The sequence below is a fragment of the Nannobrachium achirus genome, assembly GCF_963921795.1.
Source record: "Nannobrachium achirus genome assembly, chromosome: 6".
Classification (NCBI taxonomy): domain Eukaryota; kingdom Metazoa; phylum Chordata; class Actinopteri; order Myctophiformes; family Myctophidae; genus Nannobrachium; species Nannobrachium achirus.
The window spans coordinates 52,321,632-52,339,369 of record NC_137815.1 but is presented as its reverse complement, the minus strand read 5'-3'; the positions used below and the strand labels follow the sequence as shown (position 1 = coordinate 52,339,369).

Below are 17,738 nucleotides of genomic sequence, written 5' to 3'. Positions count from 1 at the left end.
AAGGTATATCATTCCCACAAAGGTATATCATTCCCACGTAATATTACAGTGCACACAGGATTATTTGGTCATCAAAATGCGCAGCGTGGTTAGGCTATGTTCCCAAAATAACAGATCTGTTCTCTGTAGACGCAGCTATGGCACAGTGCATTGTGAGCTTGTATCTGCTTTTGGCTATCAACGAACGCGAAGATGGATAGGCCTATTACATGAAAAAGGTTCACGACTCAGCCTAATATATTAATAAATTAAAAGGGTTCTAAATCGACCTATACAAGTGCTACTCTGACAGTGTTGGTTGAAGGCGCTTAAGGTGGGACAGTCACAGACTGAGTTCAAGTTTAAACCTCTCTTTCTTTTTTTGTGCGGAGAAAGGCTCACTTTGATGTAATGGGCAATTTCCTATATTGAACATGCACACCTGCAAGCATTCTCAATGATGAGAAGAAGCTTGGCCACTTTTGAGAGCGGACCACCACCTGGAACTGATGCGCTAATTATTTATCTGGCCTAGTTTCGCGCAATGATGTAATGATTAATTTGAGCTCCATATAAGTGAGTTCCAACCTGCATCTTCGAGGTGGCTTTTGATGGCGTTTCACCTCGCTAAAAAACCTCCATGATTTTCACCTTCAACAGATTGGCAGCACTGCAGGACTCATTGCATATGCAAACAGAAGGTAATAAATGGATTTGGGAGCATAGCCTAATTACAATGCGTGTCTCATAAAAAACAATATATATTTTATAGTTGAAGGGCAAATAGACGTTATACACAGTAGTATGGTCGTCAATGTGCGAGCCCATGGCACCTTCCGCGACCCCACGTTGGGTCGGGAGACTCGGGCACATAGTTTGAGAACCGAGGCTGGAGCCTTGTTTCTTTATTCAATCAACTGCCAGAAAAAATAAAATAAAACTTTTTCCCCAATCAACTCTGGCCCGAGATCGCTAGGGGTGGTCATCCAGGATATCTGGCTCATTTGTAATGGTCTCAGATATTTCACTTGGCACAGCGGGATATACCGGGCCCGAATTCAAGACCGAGGATTACTGTCGTTTGAAATGAACACCGATAAACCCCCGGGCACGAGATCTGATCCGACCCAACATCGCGTTTCGTCTGTGGGGCCTTTTAAGCGGAAGCATTTGAGAGAGAGTTCATATGAACGACCGCTAGTTTCGCTGTTTCCCCAGTGCTGGGGTCAAATCAATAACTATTCAAGTGGATGGGTTTTTACTGAACTTTCCACTTGATTTTATTACCTTAATTAACGTTGCCATAAATAATTCATGCTTCCAGTCACTAATTTAAAGTCTTTTTTCAATCACCTTGACAAGCTCCCAACCAATAGCATTTATTAACCCACCCCCCGCTCTGTCTCAACCGATAGAATTTTGGTTTCATTTCCATTTCAGGACAGGATGGAGATTGCCAAATAGTAGTATTATGGGCATAACGCTGTCCATTAATTTTTACAGCCACCTCGAGGGACTATTAATGTTGTTACAAATCACAGGTTTATTAGACCTGTCGCATTATTTTATTCTGGGTCTTGGAGAACAAGTCTTTTTTTCTTAACCACAAATGTTCAAAATGTTAGGAACAGTATATAGAGGTGGTATATAATTGTGCCATTTAGATGCTTTCTTTTTATTTTTATTTTTTTATTTTTTAAACAATATGTTTATTTTCTCTTTTTTTTCACACAAAACAACACACACATCATAAGCATTACTTTTAGCCTTTCATTCATTCATTCATTCATTAATTAATTCATTCATTCATTCATTCATTCATTCATTCAGTCAAAGATATTGAGGTTGCCCTCATTTGCAGTGTTGTGGAGGTACATCACTGTACCACATCAATATTCACATCAATAATAAAACAAAACAAAACAGAAACGTTCCCCTAACATAGTAATGTGTGATACTGTATATTAAAAACAGTTGCAGTCATTTGTGGGTATAGTCTGCAATTAAATATTTAAATTGACTGTATGTTATGGGAGAACAGACATTTAATTTAAGCTGTAGCATTTCAAGTGGTTTGCTGTTTTTCCCAGTTCACTCTTTCCCCCGGGGACATTTAGCATGTGCCAGTCATTGGAGCGTGTCCTATATATGTTCCAGGATGCCATCCCAGCAAATATTTAATATACAATGGTAAAGTCCTATCAGCTGCCTTGAAAATTAACCGGTACCAGTGTTTGTTTTGCCTTTCCACTCTATCATATAGGATGCAATATGAGTCCTATAATGCTCACCAGCCTACTCTGTGTCCTCTCTAAAACATCCCTGAATTACACAACAATGACAAGTCCAGTTGTATAACTTAAGGTTAGGTAGGCAATGATGCCAAGCCTTTTGTGCATGTGGAAGTAAGGCCACTGTATGCTTCCTGCCCATGGCTGTTTATTTTCAAATTCTAGCCTCCCTCATTCATCATTATTATGCGATGAAAAGTTCATTTTGACAGTAAATTTAGATTTATAGTTTGATTAAGTCATATTTTAGTCATTTGTAATGTTAACGTTTAGTCTAGTCGGTTGACCCACCCACCCTCGGCAATTTTAACACTTCTAGCGCCATTATTTTTGTAATCATCCAGACACAGTGTGCCGCCAATCACTGTGTTTTATTTTGAAGATCCATGTTCGTGTCCATGTTGTGGAAATTCACTAAATCCGGTTGTAGACCGGGATGTTTACTTTCACACAGAAATGAAGAATTCTAACCGCGGCCGACTGCTGCTACTTTTACTCCAGTAAAAAAAAGAAAAGAAAAAAAAACCCCTGAGTGCTTCCTCCACCACTGAACATGGGACAACATGGTGTATTTTCCAGCCCAATGATCGTGTTTCGCTCTTGCTTTGTGTTGTGTAATGACTCATATCACAACCCCAATTAAACCCACGCAGGGAACTTTGTTAACATTGATGATGTGTCAGGCGGAGGGGCCCTCGGGGGCCAATATTCCACACGTACACCTTTGTGTGATGCTCATGTTGCCGTTGCTCTTATTGATAGAGGCAGCCGATCAATAGAGATGCTATTTAAATAATTCATGAAGGCTGTTTCCCCCAAACAAAGCATCACATCTGCATGAGAGCATGGAGGAGGAAGAAGCACATTATCTCTGTCAGGTGGAAACCTTGTAGCCTACTGTACGTCCAAAACCGTTTTAGTCAAAAGCTTTTGTTTACCCATTAAGACCTGTGGCCGATTCTACAAATGTCTTCTAAATCAGTGGTTCTGAAACTTTTTCATGTCAAAAGGACCCCCAGATTTGTATGCATTTTGCCAGGGACCTCCATCTGAAAATGGTTTGTGCCAGGGACCCCCTTAAGAGAAGATTTATGTATGTATGTTTTTTTTAATAGCAGATGTACAAGCTTGAAGCCCGGCATGAAGAGCTTATAGATCTGCTATTTCTGAGAACTACTGTTCTAAATCATAAAAAGATGTACAAGCTTGAAGCCCGGCATGAAGAGCTTATAGATCTGCTATTTTTGAGAACTACTGTTCTAAATCATAAAAAACGTATGTTGCTATATAATATATATATACAGTATAGCAGGGTTCTAGGGGGTCCTCAGAGTGACTACAGGGGGGTCCTCCAAATCTTTGTGTGATAGGAACTTGTTTTTTCCCCCTTTATATTAACCACTTGAACCCTAGTGTCCATATTCTGAGAACTTTAGCCAAAAATAGCAGATCTACATGCTCACAACGCCTCTGCGAGGCGTTGTGAGCATGTAGATCTGCTATTTTTGTCAAAGAGCTTTGGAGGGGATAAAGAGCAGACTAAGTACAGTGAAAGGTCAAGTTTATTAAGTATTGACCGTTCAAGTGGTTAAATATCTGAAAACACACATTAACATGAATCCAAAATACACTGATGATTGTGCTGTCAAACAATGAAACTATATCTATGAACAGGTTGTGGGGGTCCCTGCTTCATCTCTCTCTCAACTAAGGGGTCCTTTGCCTGAAAACGTTGAAGCCCCCTGCAGTATAGTATAGCTAAATTCTAAAATGGCACAGTTACTTTCCAGGTTTTATGAGTTAATACTTTGGTTCAATATTTATAAAACCCCACAGACCACACTTAACCACTTTGACAAATCTATTCAATTATTTTCCAAAATTGCAATAAAATTGCTGATTAACACATATGGTGCCAACCCCGAGTTTCCCGAGTTTGTATTGGTACTACCGCTGTGCCAACCCCGAGTTTCCCGAGTTTGGGCCGTTTTTGAAAAAAAAAAGTTTTTTTTTTTTTAAAATTTTTTTTTTAATTTTTTTTTTTTGGACCTCCAGAAATGTATTAGGCATGATCGCGATCGCGAAATTGCATGTTTAACCCCCATACCAACTCATTCTTTCAAACATGGCAGCCATGTTTGTTTACATCTGAAGAAAACATAATGGCTGATAAATCATGAATGCCTGAACGGATTTCCAAGCGGATTTTTTTGTTTGAAAGCTGTGAACAGCATCTACACACGTGGTGCATCATCTAGGCATGGGCGTGCACTTTTTACACAATTGCACAATTACATGGAAGTCTATGGTAACCATGGCAACGCGAGACATTGAAGAGAAAAAATCATTGCAACATAAGTGTTAACAGTACAAGCTCACAACACGCTTGTAGACCAGGTATTTTCACTACTTATGCACGTAAATTCTGTGCGATGCAGGAGGGCGTTAATTTACGGCAAAACAGAACAAAGCAGAAAAAAGTTTAATTATGGAGATATGAGGTTTCTGCCTGACAACGGCATTCACTTCACAGGTGGGTGGGCTGCTGTAAGACCCCTGGAACAGCCCACCGGAAGTACTCTTGACGGCAAGCATCTGTTATTTTAAACAAAGCCAAAAAGGAAGTGCTGAATTCCCTGCAGTTCTCATTAATAACCTAGCAGGTGTCGCTCTTTCTCCCCTTGCTGGCTGCAGAACAATTACCACTCCTTCATTTCAATGGGGATTTGATCGTAATTTACACTTTATTTTATTACTGCTGGTCCCTGATTGGCTCCGGCATGAACACAAACAGATACGCGACAGATATGCCACAAACGCAACTTGCGCACTCTGCTGGCACAAGTAATAAAGTTTGACTAACCTGCCCTAGTCGTAGCCTGATCTCAGACTCAGCTCACGCAGTAGTCTGAAACTGGCCCTATTCTGAGCGATTTAGGGGGAGGGACTTTTTTGCAAGCGACGCACGGTGATGGAGACGCACGGTGGACGCGACGCACGGTCGCGGAGTGTGTGTGTGATTCTGTGTCTGTCTCTGTCTGTGTCTGTCTCTGTCTGTGCCAGTGACTGCTTCCACACAGAACTGCGACCAGAAACATGTAATCAACATTAACAGCTTGGTGAAATCAGCGCGCGAGTGCGTGAGTGTGCCTTCCTCAGCCTGCCTGTGTGTGTGAACTTCGTTTGAATCGTTTCAACTGCTGCGCGGATTGGATATTCGTTAGACCCACCCCCACCCCCCGCGCTCATTGGACAGGCTGAAAATAAATCCCGATTCATGTACTCAGCTCCAGACCAGAGAAAGAGTCCACTCTGAGAGTGGGCGGGGTCTATGGTCTGGAAGCAGGCTACCCTAGTCGCCTCTTTTGGGCTTGTTTTCATTGACCTGGTTCCTTGTTTCTCTCGCAAATTTTGGCAAAACTGCACTTGCATTGCACAAGCGTCATTCAGCATTAGAACACAGCTGTTTAGAGCCATTAGCATGCCCCTGAGGATGACAATGTCAGTGCAAGGAGCAGCACTGCCTCTAAGGGGCACTAGAGCGATAAAATAGCAGCCAGGAGAATGAGACTTGCAGGACACTGCCAAAGACACCAGGAGCTGCCAGCGAGCAAACTGGTGCTGTGGGAACCAACACATGGGCACCGGTCACAAGGACGTCCCCGCACTAACATACTGTACGTGTATGTACTCAAGAAAGCACCAACGAGCTGGCAGGATGTATGGAGAACCGGGATGACTGGAAGTGACGATGGAGGACAACCTAGAGAGAGAGACCGAAGTCATGTTTATTAATAGTAAATGATGCATTTATATCAGTGGTTCTCAAAGTGGAGTCTGGGGACTCAACTAGGTTAGGCAGGGGGCCACAATTGTAAAATGACTTAAAGTTGGGGGCCACACAACAAAAAAGAAAAGTTTATGGTTTACCAGAAAGTGTATATTCTGAGTTCTGAGTGCAGTTCGTCCATTCTTTTTATGCACTTAACTCTCAACTAATGGTTCATGAAACATCATGAGAGCTCTCTCCATTTCTGAGTTGTGGGGGGATTTTGACCTTCACATCAAAGAAAGAATTCTCCATGTACATCCATTAGCTTTTACACAGTTGTTTCATTCAATCACTCAAGAGCGTCTGGGCTGAATGTTATGATGCTGTTGCTCTCAACAGAGAGTTTTCATACAAACACGGAAACACTTTCACCGTGCCAGCTTGGCTCCACTACTGTCACCAAAATGGACATAATGTGTCCATTATTGTCGTATAGGACATATAGCACATAACAATGGGCATCATGTTGTACTACCCCTTAGTTATTAACCATTAACGAGTTTTGGTTGAATAAGGATAAACCTTTAAAATGGACATCCTTTACAACCAACCATTCAAGATTATTATAATGTTTTTGTAATATGGAATGTCTTCCAGGGCCACTGCTTTAGGGGGTTCCAGGGGATCCACAGAGTGATAGTTAGGAACCAAATGGACCATTATTGGTATGTAACTCAGAGAGTGTACAAATGGAATGAATGAATATTAGTATCATTGGTAACTCCTGTGAAGGAAGTAAGGAAGCGGCCCAATTTATTTCCATTATGGCTGCTGTGCATAGAGCCTATTGCCCAAAGCTAACCTCAAAAACCACTTCCATCTCAGGCAAAACCCTCGGAAAAGAAGGACACTCATTCGTAGCAGTGGTGTAGCTAACTAAGTACATTTACTCAAGTACTGCACTTGCGTAAATTCTCAAATTGTCTGTACTTTTACTTCTACTCCACGACAGCTCAGAGGGAAATGTTATGCTTTTACTCAATACTTTTACTACTACAATTTGAAAACTTTAGTTACTTTGTAGATTTTGATTATGATTACAAACCATATAGGCTACATTAACCACTTAAAGCTATACTGTGTAAGTTGCTCAACTAGTGGTCTGTAGCAGTATAGCAAACCGCGGTCGCGTCTGCTTTTTTCGGCCGTTCTTCGCCGCGGACCGGGCCGTCAGACCACCGCGCCCGCCTCGCCTCGCCGAGACCTATCCATAGAGGTCTTTCGTGTCCCTCTACGAGCCTCGGTTGGGGAGTTACATGCTAGACTCCTAGCCCAGTGTAAACACTGCAGTGTATTTCCTGAAGAGCTCGGCAGTGTATGATCTGGGCTTTGATTGGCCGGTAGGGAGACACGTGTACAGAATGATGCATATGACCTAATTTTGCCGGGAAAAACAGCCCCGGTCACGGCCACCAGGGCTCAGTAGAACACATATAAAGAAAAGGCTTTGGGAGCTGAAATGAACAGAGTGGGTGTTCTAAAACTTTAGCGATTTAATAATTAGGACAATTTTAAGATTTGTTTTATTAAAAAAGTTACATAGTATAGCTTTAAGCTTTATATAGAGTACATTTCGGCCATTTGAAAATAGACGATCTGCAAGCTCACAACGTGTCGCAATGCGACGTATTGTGAGCTTATAGGTCTTTTATACATTCGAAACGTTGTGAAAGGGGCCAAGTCGATTCTACTTGTCAACATCTACATTGCAGTATTGATACTTTTACTTTATTATTATTGTGTACTTTTTCCACCTCTGAAAAATATACATTCTAAATGATGTATTTAGTGATGCACATCTTGCTCCCGCTGCGCTGCAGGGAAACGGACATGAGAGAGACTTCCTGGACGATAAGAGGGTTTACATCATGGACGTATACAACCGCTACATCTACCCAGGAGACACGCATGCCAAACGTGAGTTCTTACAGCATTCATTGCATTGTTTCATTTAACTGCTCCACTCAATTGATAGATGACTAACCTCGCCTCACCAGGCTTTCTGGGGGAAAGCTTGGTATTCGTTTACTAAACAGGTTGGTTGATCCAGTCTAGACCGGATGGTATCTTACGTCATTTTGTATTCAAAACGGACTACACTTTGGCTGGAACTATCGACCGGAATCAGTTTTATCCCAGTTAGCGCATGCGCAAAACCAGGTTAAAACTGATTCCGAAATTGGAAGCCATCCCAGGCTAATAGATGACAGAGACAGCACAGCAGTCACAGATACAGATACATTAGTAGTAGTAGTAGTGTAGTAATTTTGTAGTAGTAATTACTTACTTACTAATTTTATATCTATCTATAAATGCGACAAATCTCTGCGTGCGTGTCTGTCTGTATGTAATCCGCGTATCTCGAGAACCGTTAGTCCCACCGGCTTCAGATTCGGCCCGCGCGTTCCCCGCCGCGGAGTGCCGTGCCCGGCCTCGACCCGACCCGACACATGTTTTTTTCCGAACCGGCGCGAACCGTTCGGAATCACCATATGCGGAGCTGATTGTTGACATCAGGTGTTTCGGAGGAAACCGGCGCAAGCGCTGACTCATTGTGACATCACTTCATAAAAGGCTCTGACATCACGTACACCACATGAGTCAACAAAAAATCTCTGTGAATGTGTATGCATGTATGTAATCCGTGTATCTCGAGAACCGTTCTTCCCACCGGCACGCGCGTTCTCCAGATATGGGCATAAAATGAATGCCCGTATGCGGAGCTGATGTCTGACATCAGAGTTTTCAGCAACCGGTACTGTGTGTGCAGAGATCTCCATATATGGGCATAAGGGGACAAAGGCAAACAGATGGTCAAAACGGGTCCTATGACAACAGGTATATTGGGGTTTGCATTAAAGGGTGGGGCATTCATGGGGTCTGCTCCAAAAAAGAAAAAGAAAATAAAAGAGACAAAGACAAGGATGACTTGAATGATGCAGATTTAAGCAGGCTGCGTATTCTGCTTAAAGAAGAAACAAACAAAAAGCGACAGAGATCTCATATATGGGCATAAAATGGACGCAGATAAACTGATATCTCCATATATGGCACATATGGGCATAAAATGGACGCAGAATCACAAAGAAATGAATGCCCGTATGCGGAGCTGATGTCTGACATCAGAGTTTTCAGCAACCGGTACTGTGTGTGCAGAGATCTCCATATATGGGCATAAGGGGACAAAGGCAAACAGATGGTCAAAACGGGTCCTATGACAACAGGTATATTGGGGTTTGCATTAAAGGGTGGGGCATTCATGGGGTCTGCTCCAAAAAAGAAAAAGAAAATAAAAGAGACAAAGACAAGGATGACTTGAATGATGCAGATTTAAGCAGGCTGCGTATTCTGCTTAAAGAAGAAACAAACAAAAAGCGACAGAGATCTCATATATGGGCATAAAATGGACGCAGATAAACTGATATCTCCATATATGGCACATATGGGCATAAAATGGACGCAGAATCACAAAGATCTCCATATACGGGCATAAAGGGACACAGACAGACAGATACAGAGATCTCCGTATATGGGCATAAAATGGACGCAAATAGACAGATATCTCCATATATGGGCATATATGGGCATAAAATGGACCCAGAACTATATCTGCAGTGATCTCCATATATGGACATAAAATGGACGCCGACAGACAGACAGATACAGATATCTCCATATATGGGCATAAATGGACTCAGGCAAACAGATGGTCAAAACGGGTCCTATGACAACAGGTATAATGGGGTTTGCATTAAAGGGCGGGGCATTCATTCCCTATTTACATCGTTCCCGAGTTGGCCAGGTCGCCGACTAGTATGTATAATCGATTAAATGGATTAGTTTTATTAACTGTTTCACCCTGTGTAAAACAGTTCAGGAATCCATGGCCAAGCCATTTTATTTGTCTTTTTGTTTGCAGTATTCTGCAGGCTTGAGATGCCATCTTATCTTCTTCAATTGCAGTTCTATTTCCACTTCTATTTGTCTGAGTAGATTTTAATCATTGTTGACTTCCAACTTCAGCAGAGAGTTCACTCTTTCTCGCCGCACACTGCAACACATCTAGTCAGCTAGAAACTGTTTGTGTTTTTCTTTTCAGCTTTTCGTCACTGTCGGGTGGAAACCTTGTATGTCCAAAACAGTTACTTGTCAGGAAATGTAAAGAAAAAAATTATAAAAAAGAAGCTGTGTTCCAGTGGATCCAAATGTAATTTAGTCACAAGCTCTTGTTAATAATTTTCATCCTATAATAAATTAACTAGACTCTACCATTGCTCCGATCCACACCTAACCTGGCACAAACACTTTGAGAATAGTACAAAAACTACATTACACACATACGAGACGTTACAGCAGTGTTACAGCAGTGTTAACACTTTAAATGGATATACGTAAAAAAAAAAACACTGACTGATTTAAGTGTTAATACAATATAACTTATACAATTGGGGTGGTTGTATTTTGTCTCCAAGCAAGCAGGCATGCAGGCTCTATTAGCTCAATGGTAAAACTAAAAAGTGCACCACAGCGACCACCCACGTGCATGTCCCCTTGTATGGGCCGTTCTGTCGGTGACTTTAGATATCTCCATAAATGGAGTACTGTGCTCATACGGACACTCATACTGACATTCATACGGACATACGCAGAGATGGGAAAAGTACTCACATTCTGTACTTAAGTAAAAGTAAAAGTACTTGTGAAAAAAACGACTTTGGTAAAAGTAAAAGTACTCATTCCAAATAATTACTCAAGTAAAAAGTAAAAAGTATGTGCTTTGAAAAGTACTTTTAAAGTAAAAGTACAGTATTTTCTGGACTATAAGGCGCATCTGACTATAAGGCGCACTGTCAATGAATGGTCTATTTTCAAACTGTTTTCATATATAAGGCGCACCTGACTATAAGGCGCACATAATAGACGCTACCGTTGCGTTATGCATCAAACAGATGGAGCTGTGCTAAAGGGAATGTCAATGTCAATGAATGATCCATATATAAGGCGCACTGGACTATAAGGCGCACTGTAGTTTTTTGAGAAAATTAAAGGCTTTTAAGTGCGCCTTATAGTCCGGAAAATACGGTAAAAGTATTTTTACCGTATATTTCTAGAATTTGAAGGATATTAAAATTAAAAGATCCCCACCAAACACACGTCTATGATTTGAAATCTAAATGCAGCAGTGTTTTTTTTAGACTGAGTACCAGTTATAGTCAGATAATATAGTACAATCATTATTATTATAAAAAATAAATGTATAACCCACAATTTTGTAACCCTTTTTTTAAGTGTCAATTGACCACCAAGTAGTCCTACACCATTATGACTGATGTTAAAATACAGATAAGGTTTCCTAATAAGAATGTCGTTTTCATTGTTCAATTATAATTATAATACATCTCACATCCACAGACAGACAGATTTCTGACTGTCTGTTACTGTAAGATGTTTTGCATGTCTGTCACTGGACCCCAATGTAAATAAGCCATACTGTAGTCGTGCTTTTGCTATGCGAACTGCTAATCAAATATTCAATCAATCAATTCAAACACACGCATGCATGCAAGCGCATGAGGGCACGCGCGCGCGTGCCGCGCACACACACACACACACACACACACACACACACACACACACACACACACACACACACACACACACACACACACACACACACACACACACACAACACACACGCTAAAGGCTTTTGCGAGGCAAAGATGACCGAAGCTACAGTTGTGCAGACTGCAGACCATTTTTTCCACACAGAACTTGACAGAAGCACTACTTTATCTAGCTTGCCCGTTTCAAGGCTACACTTTATCCAGCATGAGTTAAAAAGCACTGCCACTGACTCACCTAAACTTCGGAGCTTCAAAAAGAACGCATTTCCAACGCGTGTGCATTACATGGCCAAAGTCGTGTGTTCATAATCCAGAGTTATAGAATCCACGTGAATCGTGTTGACATGTTTGAAAGCCACGACGAGATTAATGGTTTACACAGCATTGTCATGATGGTAGAATTAAACCAGACTCTGAAAACCGCGGATTTCAAAATAAGAGCACAAGGTATGAGGCTATTATGTAGCCTATATGATTAGTTTTATTTGTTAGTCTAGTTACAGGAAGTAAATAGACCAGTGCTTGCCCTCCCTTGCCTACTTGACACAGTGTGAATCTCCCACTCTGGCCAGCAGCAGAGCGTCATCGCAGCCTGTATGCATGATGATCAAGCGTTCTAATCATTTTGTTTGATCTGCCACGCATCGGCGCAACATTAACATACCGGTATAAAACCAAAGTAGCGAGCCTGTTTTGAAAATGTAGCGGAGTAAAAGTACAGATACTTGTGTTAAAATGTAACAGATAAAAGTAAAAAGTACTCAGAAAAATAATTACTCAGTAAAGTACAAAGTACTGAAAAATGTACTTCGTTACAGTAACGAAGTATTTGTACTTCGTTACTTCCCATCTCTGGACATACGGACCTTCACACAAAGACAGACGTACAGTAGGAGCGGTTAGCACCGCTCAGAAAAGGATGCACAGATCCAGTACATATAGAGATACAAGGTTGCTATTTTACACAATGAATGCGTCATTGCATTTTCACATGACAGGTGGGACAAAATGTTCCAACCCAGAAATCCAACCAGAAAATGTCATAGTCACAAAGCAAAAAAACGTGACGCCCTTACTTGTGCTTGTGTCGGTAAGAACAACGAACACACTGTATCTCACACTTTAACCTGCTCTTCCACTCTGCTGTATGCTACGTTATTGTGCTACACTGTCACACGGAAACCTTGTATGTCCAAAACAGAGTCCTGCACGGGTCCAATGTTGACAATCCGCACCCGCGCCACCGGTCATTAATCAGATCTGCGGACTGACCTTGTTACCCGTAATTATATAAAAATTGAAACCAAATCCGCCCCGCCCGTCAAAAAATTGACCCGTTGCCCGCCCGTCTACCCATGATTACTGTACATGCAGTAAAGCAAATTGCCTAGAGCCGTACATGCCTGCTTCCAAATGGCATCGCACTCGATCGTCCCTGCACGCCGTCCTCAGTGTTTGCGACGCAATATAGACCTACACTACTAGTATTTACATAAACGCCAGGCCGGCTGCCACTCTTAATTATTTTAGATAGCCTTTTAAACCACCCTTGCTATGATGAGAATAAGGGTTAACGTGCTAGTCCGTGCTGTGGTGGTTGTGTCTGTGTGTTGTGTGTGTCCACTGTCCTGCTGCCCACTGACTGTGTGCTCTCCACGTTGTTTAGGTGGAAACAATGCTGTGTCCTGCTGCTCAATGTGTGCGCTCCTGTCCTGTTTTCACAATAAAATGTTGCCCGCTCGTTTTTAGTCGCGCACCGCCCGTCCCTGCGACTTTATAATAGTATATATTCCGCCCGTTTTCACCCGTCAAACACGGGTACCTGTCGGGTACCCGTGGGGCCCTTGCCCGTTGCAAGGCTCTGGTCCAAAATCATTACTTTATTTATAATTAAAATAGTGAAAATAGCAGATCTACAAGCTCACAACACGTAGCATGGCGACATGCTGTGAGCTTGTGGATGTGCTATTTTCATTACTTCTATGTGACACTCTTGTTATGATGAAGTTGGGTGTTCATTTACAACAAAAAAGGTTTATTACGAGGTTTATTTCTGCCATCCGCCAGGACTGTCTAATTAGTTTCAGATAAAGACTAACTACAGTTCCCGTATGCTAAAGGCTTCAAAATTGATAGGTGGTCTTACTATATAATTACTGAAAAGGCCATTTCACTGTTCCTTCCTGACGGCTAATTCTGTCTGAATTAGAGAAGTCAATGCCAGTGCAAGGACTTTTAAGTGCCGAGCACTGAGCACCAACCTTTTTGGGGGTCACTAAATTGCAGGGTAAAAGTGAAAGAAGACTCTACAATTGTCAAAAGACTGGAACAACTGCTGCTGAAGAACTGATGAAAGCATTTAACTTATAAAACAGTTAAATGCCTCTGCAGAACCAGAACCCACTGGTGAAGCAAACATTTTCCGATGCAGAGAAGAGCTTTCAAATCGTCTATTTTCGGCACACAGCTATGTATAAATCAGCCATTACGATGCCATCACAGCCTGCCAAAATATATATATTTTTATTTAGTCTAATATCATTTTAGATGACTAACATAAGATTAAAACTAACCGCTAAAGTAAATTCACTCGGTGTGTTATTGCGGTGTGTCAACTAGGGGCCATCAGGAGGAAAGTGGAGCTGGACTGGGGCACCGAAGACGCAGAGTATCTCCACAAGGTGGCGCTCCACACGGAGGGCGTGCTGAACGAGATGCGGCCCGACGTCCTCGTCTACAACGCCGGGACAGACGTCCTGGACGGAGACCCTCTGGGAGGACTGTCCATCTCACCTCAGGTACAGTAGGACTTCCTGTCTGTCTGTCCACCTCACCTCTATAGACTGTTTTCTTGAGCGCTCCCCTGTACAGGGCGCCGCCGCCAATTGCCGCGGTGTAAACAGCAGCCGGTGGTGGAGTAGAAGTAAAATGATTGAAAATGGGAAATGCTCAAGGAAAGTACTGTACAAATACTCAAAATTGTACTTAAGTACAGTACTTAAGTAAAGGTAGACTACTAGTTACTTAGTCTCGTGTGGCCAGACTGTTGCCTCAGCGATTTGCAAATGCTCCCGTCATACAGTCTGGAAGACAGAAGTTCTAATGATGAGTGCGAGATAAAGTGGATGTGACGCACCCGCTCCCTTGGTGCAGTAGCGATAACAAGTCCTACTGGAAGCGTTATCTCCTTTCAATATTTTTGGGGCCGTATTATTTAGTCTTTCTCTGGTGTTTTTGGTGTTACTTTCAAATGTTTTGTTAAACTATACACGCATAACAAGAATATGCCGCTTGACTGACTGTCTGTGCTAGTGTGTTTCTGTTATGTTTCCAATGGGACTACAGTTCCGTGCTGCATTGGCTACTATTCTCGATACTCGCCGTTCGAGAATTGTAGTTCCAGACTATATAGCATTCGGAGATTGTTGAATAGTTGTCTGGCTATGCGAGACTACTATTTACAGTACTTTACCCAACAGTTTAACCGTGGCGACGGCCCAGTGCAGGGTGTCACGCAGGACATCGGTCTAAAGGACATCCTGTCTATCCATCTCACCACTGGCCGGAGACCGGCCGGGAGGACTGTCCACCGAAGTTCACAATACATGTTTGTTTGTTTTGAAAAATTGAAATTCTCCTCTCTCCTCTCCTCTCCTCTCCTCTCCTCTCCTCTCCTCTCCTCTCCTCTCCTCTCCTCTCCTCTCCTCTCCCCTCCCCTCCCCTCCCCTCACAGGGCATAGTGAAGAGAGATGAGCTGGTGTTCCGTGCTGCCAGGAGTCGGGGCATCCCCATCCTCATGGTGACGTCGGGGGGCTACCAGAAGAAGACCGCCCGCATCATCGCAGACTCCATCCTCAACCTGCATCAGCAGCGTCTGATTGGACCGGAGGCCCTGGAGGGTGAGGGCTCATCCACCCTCGTTAGCAGCATGATGAGGGGGCCGGTGTCGGCGGGCTCCGCGCACACCGCTGTGTGACGATGAGGGGCGGAGGCGCAGGTCTGTGGTAGAGGGGAGCGCGGGTCTGTACGGAACCGGAAATTCCAGAACCGAGAGCCAAGCCGGGTCGCGGTCCAAAATACTGACTTGTCCCCTCGGGCATGGGTCCGATCGGTTCCAATTGCCACAGGTCTCGGTCTCTGCAAATGAAGTGGAGAGACCTGTATGGAGCCGCGAGGGACCCGACGACCAGGTTTTTTTTTTTCTCTCTCCACAATTTAGTCGTTGTGCCAATTAATTCCTAACCCACACGTGTGTTGCTGTTGTGTCCTACTGACTCACCTGTCAGCGAGGAGCCCCCACCGGGAGGACGTAGAGCCTCCTTCCTATTCCTCCAGCCCAACACTCCCTGCTGACAGGCACCGCCCCCTAGCCTGTAGAGTACTTACAGTACAGTGACAAATATCACCCTCCTTGCCTTGGCATATTAAACCTTTGATTTTAAAATGAGACATAGAAGTTGTAATTATGCTCCGGAAATCCATAGTGTCTGTTCATATTGAATGAGCCACGTTTGCAGCTGATTGAAACACTGTCAGTCCCAAGCACACTGCACTGCTGAACACCATGGAAGGTTTTCTTTAGCCAGGTGAAAACAAACAAAAGTCGGCCAAGAAGTTGCAAGTTGGAATATCATCTGTGTGGAGTGGAGCATGTTTGTGGTCATTATGGGGACGGACTATAAGAAAGTAAATGAAAATTAACTCTGTCTGCAACACAGAGCGCACTCCTTTCTCAACTTGGCTCTGTCTGGGACTGAGACTGGGACTCCACTCCGGAGGCTTCGTTGAGGCGGTGGGAGGTGGCCAGGGGCGTCACAAGGGGGGGGGGAAGTCGGACTGAGTTACTAGGGCCCAAGGTGGAGGGGCCTTAATTAAAAAAAAAAATAACAGATACAAGCTTGCAGCGCGGCACTCGGTGCACAACATGTGAGTGAATCCTTGTACCCAGGGCCTAGAATTTGGTGCGACACCCCTGGAGGTGACACTCATGCCACGGTGACATGAGTATTGACGAGCATGGGGTCCAGTACGGGTCTGGAGACCACGTCTAATGAATTAAAATTATCCTTGGGTCAGTTTCGGACCCGGTCCAATTATCCTCAGGTCCACTTTTTTTCTACCCATGCTACCCTCAGGGGTCTTCAACAGGGGGTCCGCGACCCCTAGGGGGTCCGCGGAGGTACTGCAGGGGGTCCGCAAAATTATTGGTTAAAAAAAAAAAAAAAAAAAAAAAAGATTTCAAAAAATGTTTTTTTTTTCTTTTCACATTTATGTTAAAAAAATAATCATGATTCTATCCATTTTGAATAGCTTGAATACATGATTACTATGCAATTGACAGATTGTTGATATTATTGACATTGGTTCTCAGTTAATAAGTAGTATGTTTAGAAATGGTAGTGGTACGGCCCACCCTGCTCGCTGTAACTTGTACATGTTTAAAATAAAAAATATGTCGTAGCCCCGACCCCCCCACCCTAGGTGGTAGGGGGTCCCTGCTCCATCTCCCCATCAGTTTGAAGACCCCTGCTCTAGTCTACTGTTAATGTTTTCAGAGTAACTATCCTCCTTTTTTCCGTGTTTTGTCACCCGGTGTCAATTATCTAATGTAATCCTGGGTGCTACACTCCCTCTGCCAACCTGGGGAGAGCAACGGACTGACCTCATGCTTCCTTCTATTCATGAGTAGTCCAAGCCGCTTCCTTTCACCTGACAGGGGGGAGTTTCCCCGGTTGGACGTAGCGTGTGGAAGGACACATTATTCCAACCAGTTCCTTTCCCCTCCATCAGGTGCCCCGGCTAGTCATGCGGAAGCAGTATAGAGACCAGGACTAATGCATGTTTTTTGTGAGGGTACACTACCTACCCTAGGCCTAGGGGACATGGGGAGAATATGCAAACTCCACACAGAAAGGCCCTTTGCCAACCCCACCTAGGAATATGGGCTCTGATCACATCACACTGAGGAGAGGACACGCCCACAGCGTCCCCAGTGGGAATCGAACCCTGGCG

The 17,738-nt window shown here is 43.3% G+C and overlaps 1 protein-coding gene across 4 annotated transcripts in view; it reads left to right on the top strand.

The window, feature by feature from the left end:
* hdac11 (histone deacetylase 11) overlaps window positions 1–16,494 on the top strand; it is a 39,146-nt gene extending 22,652 nt beyond the window's left edge. For all 4 annotated transcript variants that reach the window (XM_080728561.1, XM_080728558.1, XM_080728560.1 and 1 more), the window contains exons 9-11: window positions 7,923–8,019; window positions 14,346–14,524; window positions 15,460–16,494. In XM_080728561.1, the coding sequence (XP_080584687.1) occupies window positions 7,923–8,019; window positions 14,346–14,524; window positions 15,460–15,702 (519 nt within the window). In that variant the 3' untranslated portion in view covers window positions 15,703–16,494. The remainder of the gene's footprint in view (window positions 1–7,922; window positions 8,020–14,345; window positions 14,525–15,459) is intronic.
* The last annotated feature ends 1,244 nt before the right edge of the window (window positions 16,495–17,738 follow it).